At 49.5% G+C, this 19,249-nt stretch overlaps 1 protein-coding gene across 1 annotated transcript in view; it reads right to left on the minus strand.

The window, feature by feature from the left end:
- Positions 1 to 2,371: 2,371 nt before the first annotated feature.
- itgb2 (integrin, beta 2) overlaps positions 2,372 to 19,249 on the minus strand; it is a 35,190-nt gene continuing 18,312 nt past the window's right edge. Inside the window, exons 9-15 of the mRNA XM_072445379.1 lie at positions 18,768 to 18,905; positions 9,741 to 9,934; positions 9,429 to 9,652; positions 3,959 to 4,175; positions 3,298 to 3,506; positions 3,045 to 3,205; positions 2,372 to 2,526 (exon numbers count right to left, since the gene is read on the minus strand). Of these exons, the coding sequence (XP_072301480.1) occupies positions 2,461 to 2,526; positions 3,045 to 3,205; positions 3,298 to 3,506; positions 3,959 to 4,175; positions 9,429 to 9,652; positions 9,741 to 9,934; positions 18,768 to 18,905 (1,209 nt within the window). The 3' untranslated portion in view covers positions 2,372 to 2,460. The remainder of the gene's footprint in view (positions 2,527 to 3,044; positions 3,206 to 3,297; positions 3,507 to 3,958; positions 4,176 to 9,428; positions 9,653 to 9,740; positions 9,935 to 18,767; positions 18,906 to 19,249) is intronic.

The following is a 19,249-nucleotide window of genomic DNA, read 5'->3' on the forward strand; positions in this document are numbered from 1 at the left end:
GCATCGCGTGTGACATGTGTATGAAGCTTAGCATCGGGTGTCACGTGTGTATGAAGCTTGGCATCGGGTGTCACGTGTGTATGAAGCTTAGCATCGCGTGTCACGTGTGTATGAAGCTTAGCATCGCGTGTGACATGTGTATGAAGCTTAGCATCGGGTGTCACGTGTGTATGAAGCTTAGCATCGCGTGTGACGTGTGTATGAAGCTTAGCATCGAGTGTCACGTGTGTATGAAGCTTAGCATCGGGTGTGACGTGTGTATGAAGCTTAGCATCGGGTGTCACGTGTGTATGAAGCTTGGCATCGGGTGTCACGTGTGTATGAAGCTTAGCATCGCGTGTGACATGTGTATGAAGCTTAGCATCGCGTGTGACGTGTGTATGAAGCCTAGCATCGCGTGTGACGTGTGTATGAAGCTTAGCGTCGCGTGTGACGTGTGTATGAAGCTTAGCATCGGGTGTCACGTGTGTATGAAGCTTAGCATCGCGTGTGACATGTGTATGAAGCTTAGCATCGGGTGTCACGTGTGTATGAAGCTTAGCATCGTGTGTCACGCGTGTATGAAGCTTAGCATCGTGTGTCACGCGTGTATGAAGCTTAGCATCGCGTGTGACATGTGTATGAAGCTTAGCATCGCGTGTGACGTGTGTATGAAGCTTAGCATCGCGTGTCACGTGTGTATGAAGCTTAGCATCGCGTGTGACATGTGTATGAAGCTTAGCATCGGGTGTCACGTGTGTATGAAGCTTAGCATCGCGTGTGACGTGTGTATGAAGCTTAGCGTCGCGTGTGACGTGTGTATGAAGCTTAGCATCGGGTGTCACGTGTGTATGAAGCTTAGCATCGCGTGTGACATGTGTATGAAGCTTAGCATCGGGTGTCACGTGTGTATGAAGCTTAGCATCGCGTGTCACGTGTGTATGAAGCTTAGCATCGCGTGTGACATGTGTATGAAGCTTAGCATCGGGTGTCACGTGTGTATGAAGCTTAGCATCGCGTGTGACGTGTGTATGAAGCTTAGCATCGGGTGTCACGTGTGTATGAAGCTTAGCATCGGGTGTGACGTGTGTATGAAGCTTAGCATCGCGTGTCACGTGTGTATGAAGCTTAGCATCGGGTGTCACGTGTGTATGAAGCTTGGCATCGGGTGTCACGTGTGTATGAAGCTTAGCATCGCGTGTCACGTGTGTATGAAGCTTAGCATCGCGTGTGACATGTGTATGAAGCTTAGCATCGGGTGTCACGTGTGTATGAAGCTTGGCATCGGGTGTCACGTGTGTATGAAGCTTAGCATCGCGTGTGACATGTGTATGAAGCTTAGCATCGGGTGTCACGTGTGTATGAAGCTTAGCATCGCGTGTGACGTGTGTATGAAGCTTAGCATCGAGTGTCACGTGTGTATGAAGCTTAGCATCGGGTGTGACGTGTGTATGAAGCTTAGCATCGGGTGTCACGTGTGTATGAAGCTTGGCATCGGGTGTCACGTGTGTATGAAGCTTAGCATCGCGTGTGACATGTGTATGAAGCTTAGCATCGCGTGTGACGTGTGTATGAAGCCTAGCATCGCGTGTGACGTGTGTATGAAGCTTAGCATCGCGTGTGACGTGTGTATGAAGCTTAGCATCGGGTGTCACGTGTGTATGAAGCTTAGCATCGGGTGTCACGTGTGTATGAAGCTTAGCATCGGGTGTCACGTGTGTATGAAGCTTAGCATCGGGTGTCACGTGTGTATGAAGCTTAGCATCGGGTGTCACGTGTGTATGAAGCTTAGCATCGGGTGTCACGTGTGTATGAAGCTTAGCGTTGCCATCATTGGTGTAAAAAAATAAAATGTCACTTTTCTGTCAAATATTGAATATATTTTTGAATTGATTTCTGGTCATCTTTATTAAGGACACAAGTGCAGACAGATGCAAAACAAATCATTATTATTATTATTACTTGGCACGTTTGGCGAGCGATTAAAAGACTCTAAAGTTTAGAGTCTTCACATGAACCTCCAAAAACCCACTAAAGACAAACTCTGAACTTTAAAAACTTAAAAGCTGTTACTTCTAGTGGAGCGGTTGCCTCCAGCTCGTTTCCATGGAGATGTCATTGAATATTCCACATTAAGGCATTAAACTTGTCGATCGCCATGGAGACGAGCAGGGACATGAAGCAAGCGGCGGAGCGTCTCCAAAGCGGGGGTGGTGTATCAGTGGCCCCGCTGTCGCCGTGACGACAGGACAGGGCTCACTCTCCGGTGAAGGTGGGGTTGCCGTGACGACAGGACAGGGCTCACTCTCCGGTGAAGGTGGGGTTGCCGTGACGACAGGACAGGGCTCACTCTCCGGTGAAGGTGGGGTTGCCGTGACGACAGGACAGGGCTCACTCTCCGGTGAAGGTGGGGTTGCCGTGACGACAGGACAGGGCTCACTCTCCGGTGAAGGTGGGGTTGCCGTGACGACAGGACAGGGCTCACTCTCCGGTGAAGGTGGGGTTGGTCACGGTGGTGGTGGCGTTCTTGAACAGAGGATTATCAGCCTGAAAAACAGAAGATTATTAGATTTAGACGAAAGTGGGAAATTGGTGCAGGATTTGAGGATTTTTTTAATTGTTGAAAAATTTAGCTAAATATATAGAAACAAATTGGCCAAGTTGGAGAAATGTTGGGAAAAGATCCAGAAGAACTGAGATTATTGGTGCAAAGAAAATAGGGAAAAATGGGAAATTATTAAATAAAATAAATATTGAAGGAAATTTCAAGGTGAATTGGTGAAAATTTTTGAGAAATGGAAATGATGGGAATTATTTTGTGGAAAATATATAGAAAGTTTTGAGGCAAAATGAAGAAACATTGGAGAAAATGTGGAAGATATTTTATGGGAAATTTGTGTAAAAATTTGAGATCCAGAGAAACAACAGAAGGTCAGAGGTCACAGTCAGGTCAAATGATGAGGAGAGAATGCAGAAACCTGTAGAAAAATCAGAGAGTCAGAGATCAGAGGGTCAGAGATCAGAAGGTCAGAGGTCAGAGGGTCAGAGGTCAGAGTAAAACTGACTTGGGCCCATCTGGACTTCTTCTTCTCGTTCTCGAACTTGCGAAACTCCTTCAGGTCCTTCATGTAGAGCAGGAGTTTGACGAGCAGCAGCAGCAGAACTCCGATCAGAGCCACAGACGCCACCGAGGCCGAGACGATGGCGGTGAGGCTGGGCGGGCAGTCTGAGGGAGGGCATCCGGGTTAGAACCACCACAGGAGCTTCACACACTCTTTTACTGAAGTGTCTGAAGCTTCTAGAAGGTTCTAGACTGACCTCTCTCTTCCAGTATCTCGACGCTGTACGTGTCTCTTCCCACCAGCTGCTGCAGGCGGTAGTGGACCCAGCAGCCCTCAGAGTCCTTCAGCTCACAGTGTCTGGCGCTGCCCAAGTGCGCCACCTTCTTGTGAGTCACAGAACTGCAGGCCACAGAGCAGTTCTTCTGAAACGGACCGATATTAAAACCCAGGCACTCCACGCAGCTCCTGAGGGACAGAGACACGTTCAGAGACACGTCACCCGCAGGACATGTGTGCGAGGACACGAGTGCGAGGACACGAGTGCGAGGACACGTGTGCGAGGACACGTGTGCGAGGACATGGACATGTGTGCGAGGACACGTGTGCGAGGACATGGACATGTGTGCGAGGACACGTGTGCGAGGACACGTGTGCGAGGACACGTGTGCGAGGACATGTGTGCGAGGACATGGACATGTGTGCGAGGACACGTGTGCGAGGACATGTGTGCGAGGACATGTGTGCGAGGACATGGACATGTGTGCGAGGACACGTGTGCGAGGACATGTGTGCGAGGACACGTGTGCGAGGACATGGACATGTGTGCGAGGACATGTGTGCGAGGACACGTGTGCGAGGACACGTGTGCGAGGACATGTGTGCGAGGACACGTGTGCGAGGACATGAGTGGCACTCACAGTTTGGCCTGGCATGGATCGGGGCAGGACGGGCACAGGAGGCACAGCGGGGGGAGGTACCCGCTGTCACACACGCAGCTGTTACATTTGCAGGTGCCGCGCCCGTTGCACACGGCTCGGTTCTGGCTGCAGCTTTCTCTGGACGTCTGGCACTGACACGCTTCACCCTCGAACCCGGCATCGCACTCACAACTCCCACAGATACACCTGCCTTTACCTGCCGCACAGAGCACATGTGTGTGTGTGTCACATGTGTGTGTGTGTGTGTGTGTGTGTGTGTCACATGTGTGTGTCACATGTGTGTGTAGTGTGTGTGTGTCACATGTGTGTAGTGTGTGTGTCACATGTGTGTAGTGTGTGTGTGTGTGTGTGTGTGTGTAGTGTGTGTGTCACACATGTGTGTGTCACATGTGTGTGTCACATGTGTGTAGTGTGTGTGTGTCACACGTGTGTGTAGTGTGTGTGTCACATGTGTGTAGTGTGTGTGTAGTGTGTGTGTCACATGTGTGTAGTGTGTGTGTCACCTGTGTGTAGTGTGTGTCACACATGTGTGTAGTGTGTGTCACACATGTTTGTAGTGTGTGTGTCACATGTGTGTAGTGTGTGTGTCACACATGTGTGTAGTGTTTAGTGTGTGTGTAGTGTGTGTCACATGTGTGTGTAGTGTGTGTAGTGTGTGTGTAGTGCGTGTGTGTAGTGTGTGTCACATGAGTGTGTAGTGTGTGTCACATGTGTGTGTAGTGTGTGTGTAGTGTGTGTCACATGTGTGTGTAGTGTGTGTAGTGTGTGTGTAGTGTGTGTCACATGTGTGTAGTGTGTGTGTAGTGTGTGTGTAGTGTGTGTCACATGTGTGTAGTGTGTGTCACATGTGTGTGGTGTGTGTGTCACATGTGTGTAGTGTGTGTGTCACATGAGGGATGAGCCCCGGGTGCAGAGCAGCAGTTCAAGACGCTCCTCTGTCGCTGAACTCTCGCCCGTTCTGTTACATGTGAAGTGTTCAGATTCAAGACAGATAGAGACTGTGTGTGTCCCTCATGTCCCTCGTGTCCCTCGTGTCCCTCGTGTCCCTCGTACAAATAATGCCAAAAAGTCACATCTCAGAAAAAATATTTCAGGCGTCAGACCAAATAACTTAAGGAAAATAACAATCACAAATGACACAAATACACAAATGAATAAACACGTAAAATGTGGACTGCTAAACATTAGAGCAATTTCCTCCAAATCGCTCTTAGTTAATGAATTAATTAGTGACTATAACATAGATCTTCAGCTCTAACTGAAACGTGGCTTCAACAAGACGACTACGTCAGACTAAATGAGTCCACCCCACCCAGCCATGTTAACCCCACCCACCCATGTTAACCCCACCCACCCATGTTAACCCCACCCACTCATGTTAACCCCACCCAGCCATGTTAACCCCACCCACCCATGTTAACCCCACCCACCAATGTTAACCCCACCCACCCATGTTAACCCCACCCACCCATGTTAACCCCACCCAGCCATGTTAACCCCACCCAGCCATGTTAACCCCACCCACCCATGTTAACCCCACCCAGCCATGTTAACTTTCAGACTGCCAGGAGCACAGGCCGAGGTGGTGGTGTGGCAGTGATCTCCCACTCAAGCCTACTCATGAGCCCTAAAACTAACAATGCATTTCACTCATTTGAAAGCCTCATGTGTCAATCACATGTCCAAATATGAAAAACCAAAAAGGAGTTTTGTTCATAGTTATCTACCGACCTCCTGGTCCATATTCAGAGTTTGTAACAGAGTTTTCTGACTTTATATCAAACTTAGTGTTAGCCTGGGATAAAATAGTTATAGTTGGAGACTTTAATATCCATGTGAACATGAGTGATGACTCTCTCAGTAATGCCTTCAGCGCCTTGTTAGACAGCATTGGTTTCACTCAGAATGTAAATAAACCGACTCACACTCACAAGAACACTCTGGATCTTGTCCTAACGTATGGAACAGAGATTAGTGACCTCATGGTCCTCCCTCAAAGCTCTATATTGTCAGATCATTTCCTAATTACCTTTCAGTTTATTCTTAAAGATCATCCAGTCCCACAAAATAAATTTATAATGAAAAGGACAATATCTGAAAAATCTATCTCAAAATTCAAAGAAATAATAGAGCCAATATTCAGAGACATGTCATGTGATCATGTCATGTGATCACGTCATGTGATCATGTCATGTGATGTCATGTGATCACGTCATGTGATCACGTCATGTGATCATGTCATGTGATGTCATGTGATCACGTCATGTGATCACGTCATGTGATCATGTCATGTGATGTCATGTGATCACGTCATGTGATCATGTCATGTGATCACGTCATGTGATCATGTCATGTGATGTCATGTGATCACGTCATGTGATCCTGCTGAGAACAGTTTTAGTCCCAGTTTAAGTGATCAATGTGTCGACTTGACCATGAATTCTCTGAAGTCTGCTCTTGACGTTGTCGCGCCGTTAAAACAGAAGGTCATTAGGCCAAAGCGCGCCTCCCCATGGTACAACCAAGAACTGCGTTCACATAAACAAAGAGTTAGAAAGTTAGAGGGATTATTTCGTCGCTCTCTCACAGAAGAATCCCTAAAAGCATGGAAAAGTTGCCTGCTGTCCTATAAGCAGGCTCTGCGTAAGGCCCAAACCAGATATTATTCAAATCTAATAGAAGTCAACAAAAGTAACACTAAATTACTTTTCAGCACTGTAGCTAGGCTAACAAACTGTCACAGTGCAGTAGAGCCCTCACTCCCAGCTACACTTAGCTCTGATGATTTCCTCCTATTTTTTAATAATAAAATAAAAACAATCAGAGATAAATTAGATGAAATTACCCCCGCTATTAGCCCTGAACTAGCCCAAGCTGTAAATCTAACGTCCCATATAAATCCACCTGTAAACCTAGAAAGGTTCACAGCTGTTGATCAAGAGAGAGAACTTCAGCCCTTATGTCCTCTAAAAGCTCAACTTGTGTCCTAGACCCCATTCCAAGCAGACTCCTCAAAGACATTCTCCCCCTAATTATAGACCCTATTCTTAATATAATAAAGACTTCACTCGAAAGTGGCTATGTTCCACAGTCCTTCAAACATGCAGTCATTAAACCTCTTCTGAAAAAGCCTAATCTAGATCCCGACCTATTGGTAAACTACAGACCTATTTCAAATCTTCCCTTCGTCTCTAAAATCCTTGAAAAAGTTGTAGTAAAACAGCTTTGTCGCCACCTGCAGGACAATAACTTATTTGAAGTTTTCCAGTCAGGGTTCAGAGCCCACCACAGCACTGAAACTGCACTAGTTAAAGTCACAAATGATTTGTTATTAGCCGCTGACGATGGACTGGTCTCAATCCTGGTTCTGTTGGACCTCAGCGCAGCGTTTGACACCATTGACCACAACATTCTACTGCAGAGGTTAGAATGTGATGTAGGTGTTGGAGGAACAGCCCTCAGCTGGTTTAAATCCTATCTATCTGATAGGTTCCAATTTGTTAATGTAAACCAGAGCTCCTCACCAAGCTCTAAAGTAATTTACGGTGTGCCACAGGGTTCGGTACTCGGTCCAATTCTGTTTACTCTTTATATGCTGCCATTAGGCAACATGATCAGAAAGCATGGCATTAACTTCCACTGCTATGCAGATGACACTCAGCTGTATTTATCAATGAAACCTGATCAGAGCGATCAAGTAGACAGACTTAGTGCTTGTGTGAAGGAGATAAAAACCTGGATGACACTAAACTACCTGCTTCTTAACCCTGAAAAAACCGAGGTCATTGTGCTTGGCCCTAAGCATCTACGAGACGCTCTATCTGAGCAGATAGTCACACTGGACAATGTCAGTGTAGCCTCCAGTTCTACTGTAAGAAACCTCAGAGTCTTATTTGACCAGGAGCTCTCATTTAAAGCTCATATAAATCAAGCTTGTAAAACAGCCTATTTCCATTTGCACAACAAGAGCCAAAATCAGAAGAATCCTGCCTAAAAGTGATGCCGAAAAACTTATCCATGCATTTGTAACGACTAGATTAGACTACTGTAACTCCCTGCTTGCAGCGTGTCCTAAAAGCTCCATAAAAAGCTTTCAACTGGTTCAAAATGCAGCAGCAAGATTACTAACAGGAACAAAAAGAAGAGAGCACATTACGCCAGTGCTGAAGTCTCTTCACTGGCTCCCCGTCGAGTCCAGAATCAAATTCAAAATTCTACTCTTGACCTACAAAGCCATAAATGACATGGCCCCATCCTACCTCAAAGATGCTATAGAACCATATCATCCAAACAGAGCTCTTCGCTCTCAGAATGCTGGCCTTCTGGTGGTGCCAAGAGTCTCTAAAAGTACTGTAGGAGGTAGAGCCTTCTGGTGGTGCCAAGAGTCTCTAAAAGTACTGTAGGAGGTAGAGCGTTTAGCTACCAAGCTCCTGTGTTATGGAATCAGCTCCCGACCCATGTTAAATATGCTGACACAGTCTCTTCATTTAAGTCCAGGCTTAAAACGTTCCTCTTCGAAATCTCTTATGGTCAGAGTAGTTAGGAACATAAAGATAAACCCACAGCTTTAGCTACGCTGCCCTAGGAGTAACTGTGCTGGGGGAAGTATGACAGCTTGAGCACTATCCTCTTCTTCTTCTGACTACTTATGCTATCAAACAATATTTATTTTTTGATTCCACTTGCAAACTGTTCACCGCCTTCTTTTCTTTCTCTCACTTCTGAGGACCTGTGGACCCAGATGCCCCTCCCCTGGTGAAGTGGTCCCTGCCCTGTGTGGACGGTCCCTCATCTGCCTGAAGAGTGGGTCCAGTTCGCCTCAGTCGGTCCCTCATCTGCCTGAAGAGTGGGTCCAGTTCGCCTCAGTCGGTCCCTCTTCTGCCTGAAGAGTGGCTCCAGCTCCAGTCTCCTCGTGTCCGTCTGTGAGAGTCGGATCTCTCCTTCACTGGAACTCCTCCAGGTTTCTACGCTTTTTTCCCAAAGAGGTTTTTTTTGTAGTTTTTCCTGGCCGAGAAGGAGAGTCTAAGGACAGAGGACCCTGGGACATCGTCCCTCGCCACCACAGACATTGTCTGACTTCATCGCCACCACAGACATTGTTGATTCATTTCTCCCTGTGGCCCTCAGAGGCAACTGTTGTTGTGATTTTGGGCCTTACAAAAATAAATTGATTTGATTTGATGTGTGTAGTGTGTGTCACATGTGTGTAGTGTGTGTCCCATGTGTGTAGTGTGTGTCCCATGTGTGTAGTGTGTGTCACATGTGTGTAGTGTGTGTCACATGTGTGTAGTGTGTGTCACATGTGTGTAGTGTGTGTCACATGTGTGTAGTGTGTGTGTGTGTGTGTGTGTGTGTAGTGTGTGTCACATGTGTGTAGTGTGTGTCACATGTGTGTAGTGTGTGTCACATGTGTGTAGTGTGTGTCACATGTGTGTAGTGTGTGTGTCACCTGCACACAGCTTGTTCAGGTGGTAGTCGCACTGCTCGTCGTCGCACTCGCAGAACGCTCCGCGGTAAAAGTGCCCGGATGGTTGGGCGTGGCAGTGGCAGCGGCCGCACACGCAGTCGCCCCGCCCCCCACACACCGTGCCGTTGTCCTGGCGACAGGACGCGGTCTGAGCGCGCTGGTCTGACGTGCAGTTACAGAACTGTCCCAGGAAGCCCTCAGTACACCTGCAGGGAGCAGGAACGATCAGCTGCAAGGTTCAATACCAGGAGCGGAACCTGCGGATGCCCCGCCCCCTGGAGGTGGAGCCTGTACCTGCAGATGCCGCAGTGCACGTCCCCCTGGTCACTGCAGTGTGGGTGTGTCGCCCCCTGGTGTGAGTCATGACACTCGCACTCACAGTCTCCCTCCACAAACACAGTGAGAGTGTCTTTGATCCCCAGAGGACTTATGGAGAAGGTCTGCGGAGCGAGACACGAGTCTGCCACCACCGTCACGTCAAAGGAGATCTGAAACACACAACCCAGACCTGAAACACACAACCCAGACCTGAAACACACAACCCAGACCTGAAACACACAACCCAGTGCTGAAACACACAACCCAGACCTGAAACACACAACCCAGTGCTGAAACACACAACCCAGTCCTGAAACACACAACCCAGTCCTGAAACACACAACCCAGTCCTGAAACACACAACCCAGTGCTGAAACACACAACCCAGTGCTGAAACACACAACCCAGACCTGAAACACACAACCCAGTGCTGAAACACACAACCCAGTGCTGAAACACACAACCCAGACCTGAAACACACAACCCAGACCTGAAACACACAACCCAGTGCTGAAACACACAACCCAGTCCTGAAACACACAACCCAGACCTGAAACACACAACCCAGTGCTGAAACACACAACCCAGTGCTGAAACACACAACCCAGACCTGAAACACACAACCCAGTGCTGAAACACACAACCCAGACCTGAAACACACAACCCAGTGCTGAAACACACAACCCAGACCTGAAACACACAACCCAGTGCTGAAACACACAACCCAGACCTGAAACACACAACCCAGACCTGAAACACACAACCCAGTGCTGAAACACACAACCCAGACCTGAAACACACAACCCAGACCTGAAACACACAACCCAGTGCTGAAACACACAACCCAGTGCTGAAACACACAACCCAGTCCTGAAACACACAACCCAGTGCTGAAACACACAACCCAGTGCTGAAAAACACAACCCAGACCTGAAACACACAACCCAGTGCTGAAACACACAACCCAGACCTGAAACACACAACCCAGTCCTGAAACACACAACCCAGACCTGAAACACACAACCCAGTGCTGAAACACACAACCCAGACCTGAAACACACAACCCAGACCTGAAACACACAACCCAGACCTGAAACACACAACCCAGTGCTGAAACACACAACCCAGACCTGAAACACACAACCCAGTGCTGAAACACACAACCCAGTCCTGAAACACACAACCCAGTCCTGAAACACACAACCCAGTCCTGAAACACACAACCCAGTGCTGAAACACACAACCCAGACCTGAAACACACAACCCAGTGCTGAAACACACAACCCAGTGCTGAAACACACAACCCAGACCTGAAACACACAACCCAGTGCTGAAACACACAACCCAGTGCTGAAACACACAACCCAGACCTGAAACACACAACCCAGACCTGAAACACACAACCCAGTGCTGAAACACACAACCCAGTCCTGAAACACACAACCCAGACCTGAAACACACAACCCAGTGCTGAAACACACAACCCAGTGCTGAAACACACAACCCAGACCTGAAACACACAACCCAGTGCTGAAACACACAACCCAGACCTGAAACACACAACCCAGTGCTGAAACACACAACCCAGACCTGAAACACACAACCCAGACCTGAAACACACAACCCAGTGCTGAAACACACAACCCAGTGCTGAAACACACAACCCAGACCTGAAACACACAACCCAGTGCTGAAACACACAACCCAGTGCTGAAACACACAACCCAGACCTGAAACACACAACCCAGACCTGAAACACACAACCCAGTGCTGAAACACACAACCCAGTCCTGAAACACACAACCCAGACCTGAAACACACAACCCAGTGCTGAAACACACAACCCAGTGCTGAAACACACAACCCAGACCTGAAACACACAACCCAGACCTGAAACACACAACCCAGTGCTGAAACACACAACCCAGACCTGAAACACACAACCCAGTGCTGAAACACACAACCCAGTCCTGAAACACACAACCCAGTCCTGAAACACACAACCCAGTCCTGAAACACACAACCCAGTGCTGAAACACACAACCCAGACCTGAAACACACAACCCAGTGCTGAAACACACAACCCAGTGCTGAAACACACAACCCAGACCTGAAACACACAACCCAGTGCTGAAACACACAACCCAGTGCTGAAACACACAACCCAGACCTGAAACACACAACCCAGACCTGAAACACACAACCCAGTGCTGAAACACACAACCCAGTCCTGAAACACACAACCCAGACCTGAAACACACAACCCAGTGCTGAAACACACAACCCAGTGCTGAAACACACAACCCAGACCTGAAACACACAACCCAGTGCTGAAACACACAACCCAGACCTGAAACACACAACCCAGTGCTGAAACACACAACCCAGACCTGAAACACACAACCCAGACCTGAAACACACAACCCAGTGCTGAAACACACAACCCAGACCTGAAACACACAACCCAGACCTGAAACACACAACCCAGTGCTGAAACACACAACCCAGTGCTGAAACACACAACCCAGTCCTGAAACACACAACCCAGTGCTGAAACACACAACCCAGTGCTGAAACACACAACCCAGACCTGAAACACACAACCCAGTGCTGAAACACACAACCCAGACCTGAAACACACAACCCAGTCCTGAAACACACAACCCAGACCTGAAACACACAACCCAGTGCTGAAACACACAACCCAGACCTGAAACACACAACCCAGACCTGAAACACACAACCCAGACCTGAAACACACAACCCAGTGCTGAAACACACAACCCAGACCTGAAACACACAACCCAGTGCTGAAACACACAACCCAGTCCTGAAACACACAACCCAGTCCTGAAACACACAACCCAGTCCTGAAACACACAACCCAGTGCTGAAACACACAACCCAGACCTGAAACACACAACCCAGTGCTGAAACACACAACCCAGTGCTGAAACACACAACCCAGACCTGAAACACACAACCCAGTGCTGAAACACACAACCCAGTGCTGAAACACACAACCCAGACCTGAAACACACAACCCAGACCTGAAACACACAACCCAGTGCTGAAACACACAACCCAGTCCTGAAACACACAACCCAGACCTGAAACACACAACCCAGTGCTGAAACACACAACCCAGTGCTGAAACACACAACCCAGACCTGAAACACACAACCCAGTGCTGAAACACACAACCCAGACCTGAAACACACAACCCAGTGCTGAAACACACAACCCAGACCTGAAACACACAACCCAGACCTGAAACACACAACCCAGTGCTGAAACACACAACCCAGTGCTGAAACACACAACCCAGACCTGAAACACACAACCCAGTGCTGAAACACACAACCCAGTGCTGAAACACACAACCCAGACCTGAAACACACAACCCAGACCTGAAACACACAACCCAGTGCTGAAACACACAACCCAGTCCTGAAACACACAACCCAGACCTGAAACACACAACCCAGTGCTGAAACACACAACCCAGTGCTGAAACACACAACCCAGACCTGAAACACACAACCCAGACCTGAAACACACAACCCAGTGCTGAAACACACAACCCAGTGCTGAAACACACAACCCAGTGCTGAAACACACAACCCAGTGCTGAAACACACAACCCAGACCTGAAACACACAACCCAGTCCTGAAACACACAACCCAGTCCTGAAACACACAACCCAGTGCTGAAACACACAACCCAGACCTGAAACACACAACCCAGTGCTGAAACACACAACCCAGTGCTGAAACACACAACCCAGACCTGAAACACACAACCCAGACCTGAAACACACAACCCAGTCCTGAAACACACAACCCAGTGCTGAAACACACAACCCAGACCTGAAACACACAACCCAGTGCTGAAACACACAACCCAGACCTGAAACACACAACCCAGACCTGAAACACACAACCCAGACCTGAAACACACAACCCAGTGCTGAAACACACAACCCAGTCCTGAAACACACAACCCAGTCCTGAAACACACAACCCAGACCTGAAACACACAACCCAGACCTGAAACACACAACCCAGTGCTGAAACACACAACCCAGACCTGAAACACACAACCCAGTGCTGAAACACACAACCCAGACCTGAAACACACAACCCAGTGCTGAAACACACAACCCAGTCCTGAAACACACAACCCAGACCTGAAACACACAACCCAGACCTGAAACACACAACCCAGTGCTGAAACACACAACCCAGACCTGAAACACACAACCCAGTCCTGAAACACACAACCCAGTCCTGAAACACACAACCCAGTGCTGAAACACACAACCCAGTCCTGAAACACACAACCCAGTCCTGAAACACACAACCCAGACCTGAAACACACAACCCAGTGCTGAAACACACAACCCAGTCCTGAAACACACAACCCAGACCTGAAACACACAACCCAGACCTGAAACACACAACCCAGTGCTGAAACACACAACCCAGACCTGAAACACACAACCCAGTGCTGAAACACACAACCCAGACCTGAAACACACAACCCAGTGCTGAAACACACAACCCAGTCCTGAAACACACAACCCAGACCTGAAACACACAACCCAGACCTGAAACACACAACCCAGTGCTGAAACACACAACCCAGACCTGAAACACACAACCCAGTCCTGAAACACACAACCCAGTCCTGAAACACACAACCCAGTGCTGAAACACACAACCCAGTCCTGAAACACACAACCCAGTCCTGAAACACACAACCCAGACCTGAAACACACAACCCAGTGCTGAAACACACAACCCAGTGCTGAAACACACAACCCAGACCTGAAACACACAACCCAGTGCTGAAACACACAACCCAGTCCTGAAACACACAACCCAGACCTGAAACACACAACCCAGACCTGAAACACACAACCCAGTGCTGAAACACACAACCCAGACCTGAAACACACAACCCAGTGCTGAAACACACAACCCAGTGCTGAAACACACAACCCAGTCCTGAAACACACAACCCAGTCCTGAAACACACAACCCAGTGCTGAAACACACAACCCAGTGCTGAAACACACAACCCAGTCCTGAAACACACAACCCAGTCCTGAAACACACAACCCAGTCCTGAAACACACAACCCAGTGCTGAAACACACAACCCAGTGCTGAAACACACAACCCAGTCCTGAAACACACAACCCAGTGCTGAAACACACAACCCAGACCTGAAACACACAACCCAGTGCTGAAACACACAACCCAGACCTGAAACACACAACCCAGTGCTGAAACACACAACCCAGTCCTGAAACACACAACCCAGTCCTGAAACACACAACCCAGTGCTGAAACACACAACCCAGTGCTGAAACACACAACCCAGTCCTGAAACACACAACCCAGTCCTGAAACACACAACCCAGTCCTGAAACACACAACCCAGTGCTGAAACACACAACCCAGTGCTGAAACACACAACCCAGTCCTGAAACACACAACCCAGTGCTGAAACACACAACCCAGACCTGAAACACACAACCCAGTGCTGAAACACACAACCCAGACCTGAAACACACAACCCAGTGCTGAAACACACAACCCAGACCTGAAACACACAACCCAGTGCTGAAACACACAACCCAGACCTGAATAAGTATTTCACCCTGGAGAGACAAAGAGACCACGAGAATGGACTCTTTAGCGAGCTTTATTCGTGAGTTATTTGGCGCTCAGACCCCGGCGGAAGACGTTGCAATCATGGGCACTCCATGATCTATTTGTATTAGATGTCTCCCCCCAAAAACCCGGGGTCTGAGCAGCTGTGTGCCAAGGTTATTACTGATACTCAGAAAGAACGTAACAGCAGATACTTAATAGAGTAGACCGGTCAGGCCACGAGGCCGCCATTGATCACGTGGTGGCCCGAGAGGGGCGGATGCGTAGTGACGGGGAGAGTAGGGGGCGATGCCCTGAAAACTCGAAGCGTCTGAAATGGAGGCCTCTATTCACGGACATGTGGTGAAGGACCGGGGACAGGAATATGAAGCGCCTGGAGTAGATAAGAAATGACGTAGACACGGGGAGAGCAAGAGGATGCCGCTAAGGAACAGGTAATGAGGGATATGAACCACCACCAGTATTTGTAGCGAGACGAGACTTACTAGAGATGCGAGGAGCGTTGAGCCACCAAGATCGGAGGCAGGTAGGGACGAACGTACGGGCAGAAGGGCCCGAGTTGTTAGAGGGCTGTGGAGGATATGCCCTGAGTGGCCGCGGATGTAGCAGCTCCTATTCTAAACCAGTGCCCGGTGTGAAGACGAGAGGGCGGATTGCATGGGATCGATGTTCCCCTCGGATATTTCCGAAACCAGGGTGCTGCAGTCATGGGCTGGCCTCCTGGAGTCAGGGGCACCGGGGATGAGGTCCGCCCGTAGTTTGACCCGATTGCGAGTTTAGCCGAAGCTCTAAGAGGCAGAATGAGCCACGTGTGCGGCTATGAGATGCAGGGGTTTTGCCTATAGGGATTTGAGAGTTAGATTATAATCATATATATAAGACTTCTAATACCCCCCAAAAACAAAGGAGGCGGCAGACGGCGGAGCGTGGGCAGGATAGCGCCGACAGACGGCAGAACGTAAACCTGGAAACGCCGGCAAAACGTGGACCTGGAAAAGCCGGCAGGACAGCGGAACGTAGGCCTGGAGCGCTGGCAGAACGGAAACCTGGAAGCGCCGGCAGAATGTCGACCTGGAAAGAACGGCAGAATGTAGACCTGGAAGCGCCGGCGAACGGCAGAGCCTGCACGCAGTGCGCCGGGGCAGACAGCGGAGCGTGGACAGGAGCGCGCCGGCAGGCGGCAGAGCGTGGACAGGAGAGAGCGCCGGCAGGCGGCAGAGCGTGGACAGGAGAGCGCCGGCAGGCGGCAGAGCGTAGACCTGGAAGCGCCGGCAGAACGTGGGCTGAGAGAGCCGGTAGACGGCAGAACGTGGGCTGAGAGTGCCGGTAGACGGCAGGTGCCGGCAGGCCTTAGATTATAAAAGAGTTTTAATACCCCCAACCAGAGGAGGCGGAGCGTCCGTGTAAAAGCGCCGGGAGTCGGAATGATTTGTCATGGAAAAATTAAATACCATTCCACTCGTGGAGGAGGCGGAACCGGAAGTGAGGTGGGACCGACGCAGTCACCAAACAGATGAGTCGAGAGGGGAGGGGGCTAAGCTAGCCAGGTCACGCAGTGTGGAATGAACTCTGAAGCAAGATGGCCTTGGAGGAGCAGATTTGGCCCATGAAAACAACCAGAGGGGCCCGGGAGCGGGCAGATTCCAGGGAGAGGGACAGTTAAGGAACAGTCTGTGGGGCTGGACAGACTGGTACGGTGCTGCAACTCCTGATACGCACATGCGCGAGTAAGCCGGTTTGACAGGCAGTTTGAATTGAATGGCGTGGCTTTTTTGTGCAGCGCTTGCGCTGGTCGCTTAGCGATATAACAGTGAGTGTAGCATGACTAGAATTACCGTACTTTCGGGCTATAGAAGGGTGCTCCAGAATGGGAGCTGCCCTGAAATTTGGGAAGATTGTACATAGCTGGCCGCACCGTCATGTGCCCACGGTGTAACGTGGGATATTTTAAACGTGAATATATAGTACATGATGCGACGTAACGGTTGTCTTTTGGACCGGGGGATTGTGGTGCGCCTGCGGACTGGGCACATGGACCCATTTCTCGTGAATATGAGTGAGACGTGCTGCGCATTTTATTTAATTTTATTGTTTATTTGTATTATCTATTTATTAATGAAATCACAGAGTGTTTGGGAAAGCTGAGGAGCAGATACCTTTTCCAATGAATGAGATTGGACAGAGCTGAATAAGAGCCCTAAAAGGAATGAATGGCACGATATGTACAATGCAAGGAGCTGCCTCGATCTGCTCCACAGAGGAGCAGCCTGCGTGAGGTGAGAGGGCGGGGCAAGGACGTTAGGAATGGAAAAACGAAAGGTAAGTTAGATTGTTGGAGACACCGTAGTTGAGAACCTTGAAATCTTGCTAAAGATTGTGATTCAAGCAATATTCGCGAGATGAAGACAATGTAAAAATACTTAATTTCGACTGGGGACATCGCTGGGCGTTCGGCCTAGGGGCCCCGTATGGCCAGCGGCGGGCCTGGGACAGGAGCGTGTTCTGGTGCTGCTGCGCGATGCAGCTGGACCCGGTGTCAGCGTGATCCGGTGGAGAGACGCTGTGCGCGGGAGGAGCCACGTGAAGGAGACGTCCCGACGCTCGATGCGGAGGAGGCGCCGCGGCACCGCAGCGTGCGCGGAGCGGCTGATGATGATTTCCTGGTTCCTGCTGCGGGGCGCGCGGCGAGGATGGGAAGCGTTTCGAGCGAAAGTGAGGAGTTCTCGTAATGAGAGAACGCGGCGAGCCGCTCGGCTCTTCCGGGTCAGGTGGATGCGCTCTTCCGAAGCCGGAGGACCGCGGGAGGACCCGGAGCCCCCGTGAGAGGAACATGGAGGGTCATCTGATATGAACTCTGACATAATATCAGTCGCAGTACGGTTTGAGCGGCCGAGCCATCTGCCTGAGGCTTAAATGCGACCGCCTGGTGCTGATTGGAGCGGGGAGGAGTCACTGAGAGCGATGATTGGGGATGAGGAGCAGGTGCGAGGGCCATGGTGCAGACGCCCCCTGACCTTTCACCCTACTTCTTTGGCCGGGAAAAACTGCATAACCTCTTTGGGATAAGCGCAGAAACCTGGGAGAGTCCATGGTGAAGGAGGGATCTGACTCTCACAGACGGACAGGCCACGCCCGCTTGAGTGCGATGATGGCGCTGGGGAGAGGGTCCTTCCATGGAGGCCTTGACGTAGATGGTGGAGTTAGGTCTTTGAGGCTGAATTTACGCAGGCTTCATCAGTAGTATCGACATTAGTATCGGTATCGGCATCAGTATCGGTATCAGTATCGGCATCAGTATTAGTATCGGTATCGGTATCGGTACCTCTTTGCCCTGCTGGACCTGGTCACACACTCCGGTCTTCTCTCCTTTGGCTCCAGGATGATCACAGTTTGGAGAAAACGTCACTCTGAGGTTTTCAGGAAGTGAACCGTGCGTCAGGGTCACTTTGGACGACAACCTCTGAAGAGCAAACAAACAAACAAACAAACAAACAAACAAACAAACAAACAAACAAACAAACAAACAAACACACACACAAACAAACAAACACACACACAAACAAACAAACACACAAACAAACACACACACAAACAAACAAACACACAAACAAACACACAAACAAACAAACACACACACAAACAAACACACAAACAAACACACAAACAAACACACACACACACACACAAACACACACTCACACACAAACGCACACACACACACACACAAACAAACACACACACACAAACACACACACACACACAAACAAACACACACACAAACACACACACACACACACAAACACA

This window comes from Eucyclogobius newberryi, unplaced genomic scaffold (genome assembly GCF_026437365.1).
Source record: "Eucyclogobius newberryi isolate DKJ021-1_F unplaced genomic scaffold, fEucNew1.0.hap1 SCAF_14, whole genome shotgun sequence".
Classification (NCBI taxonomy): Eukaryota; Metazoa; Chordata; class Actinopteri; order Gobiiformes; family Gobiidae; genus Eucyclogobius; species Eucyclogobius newberryi.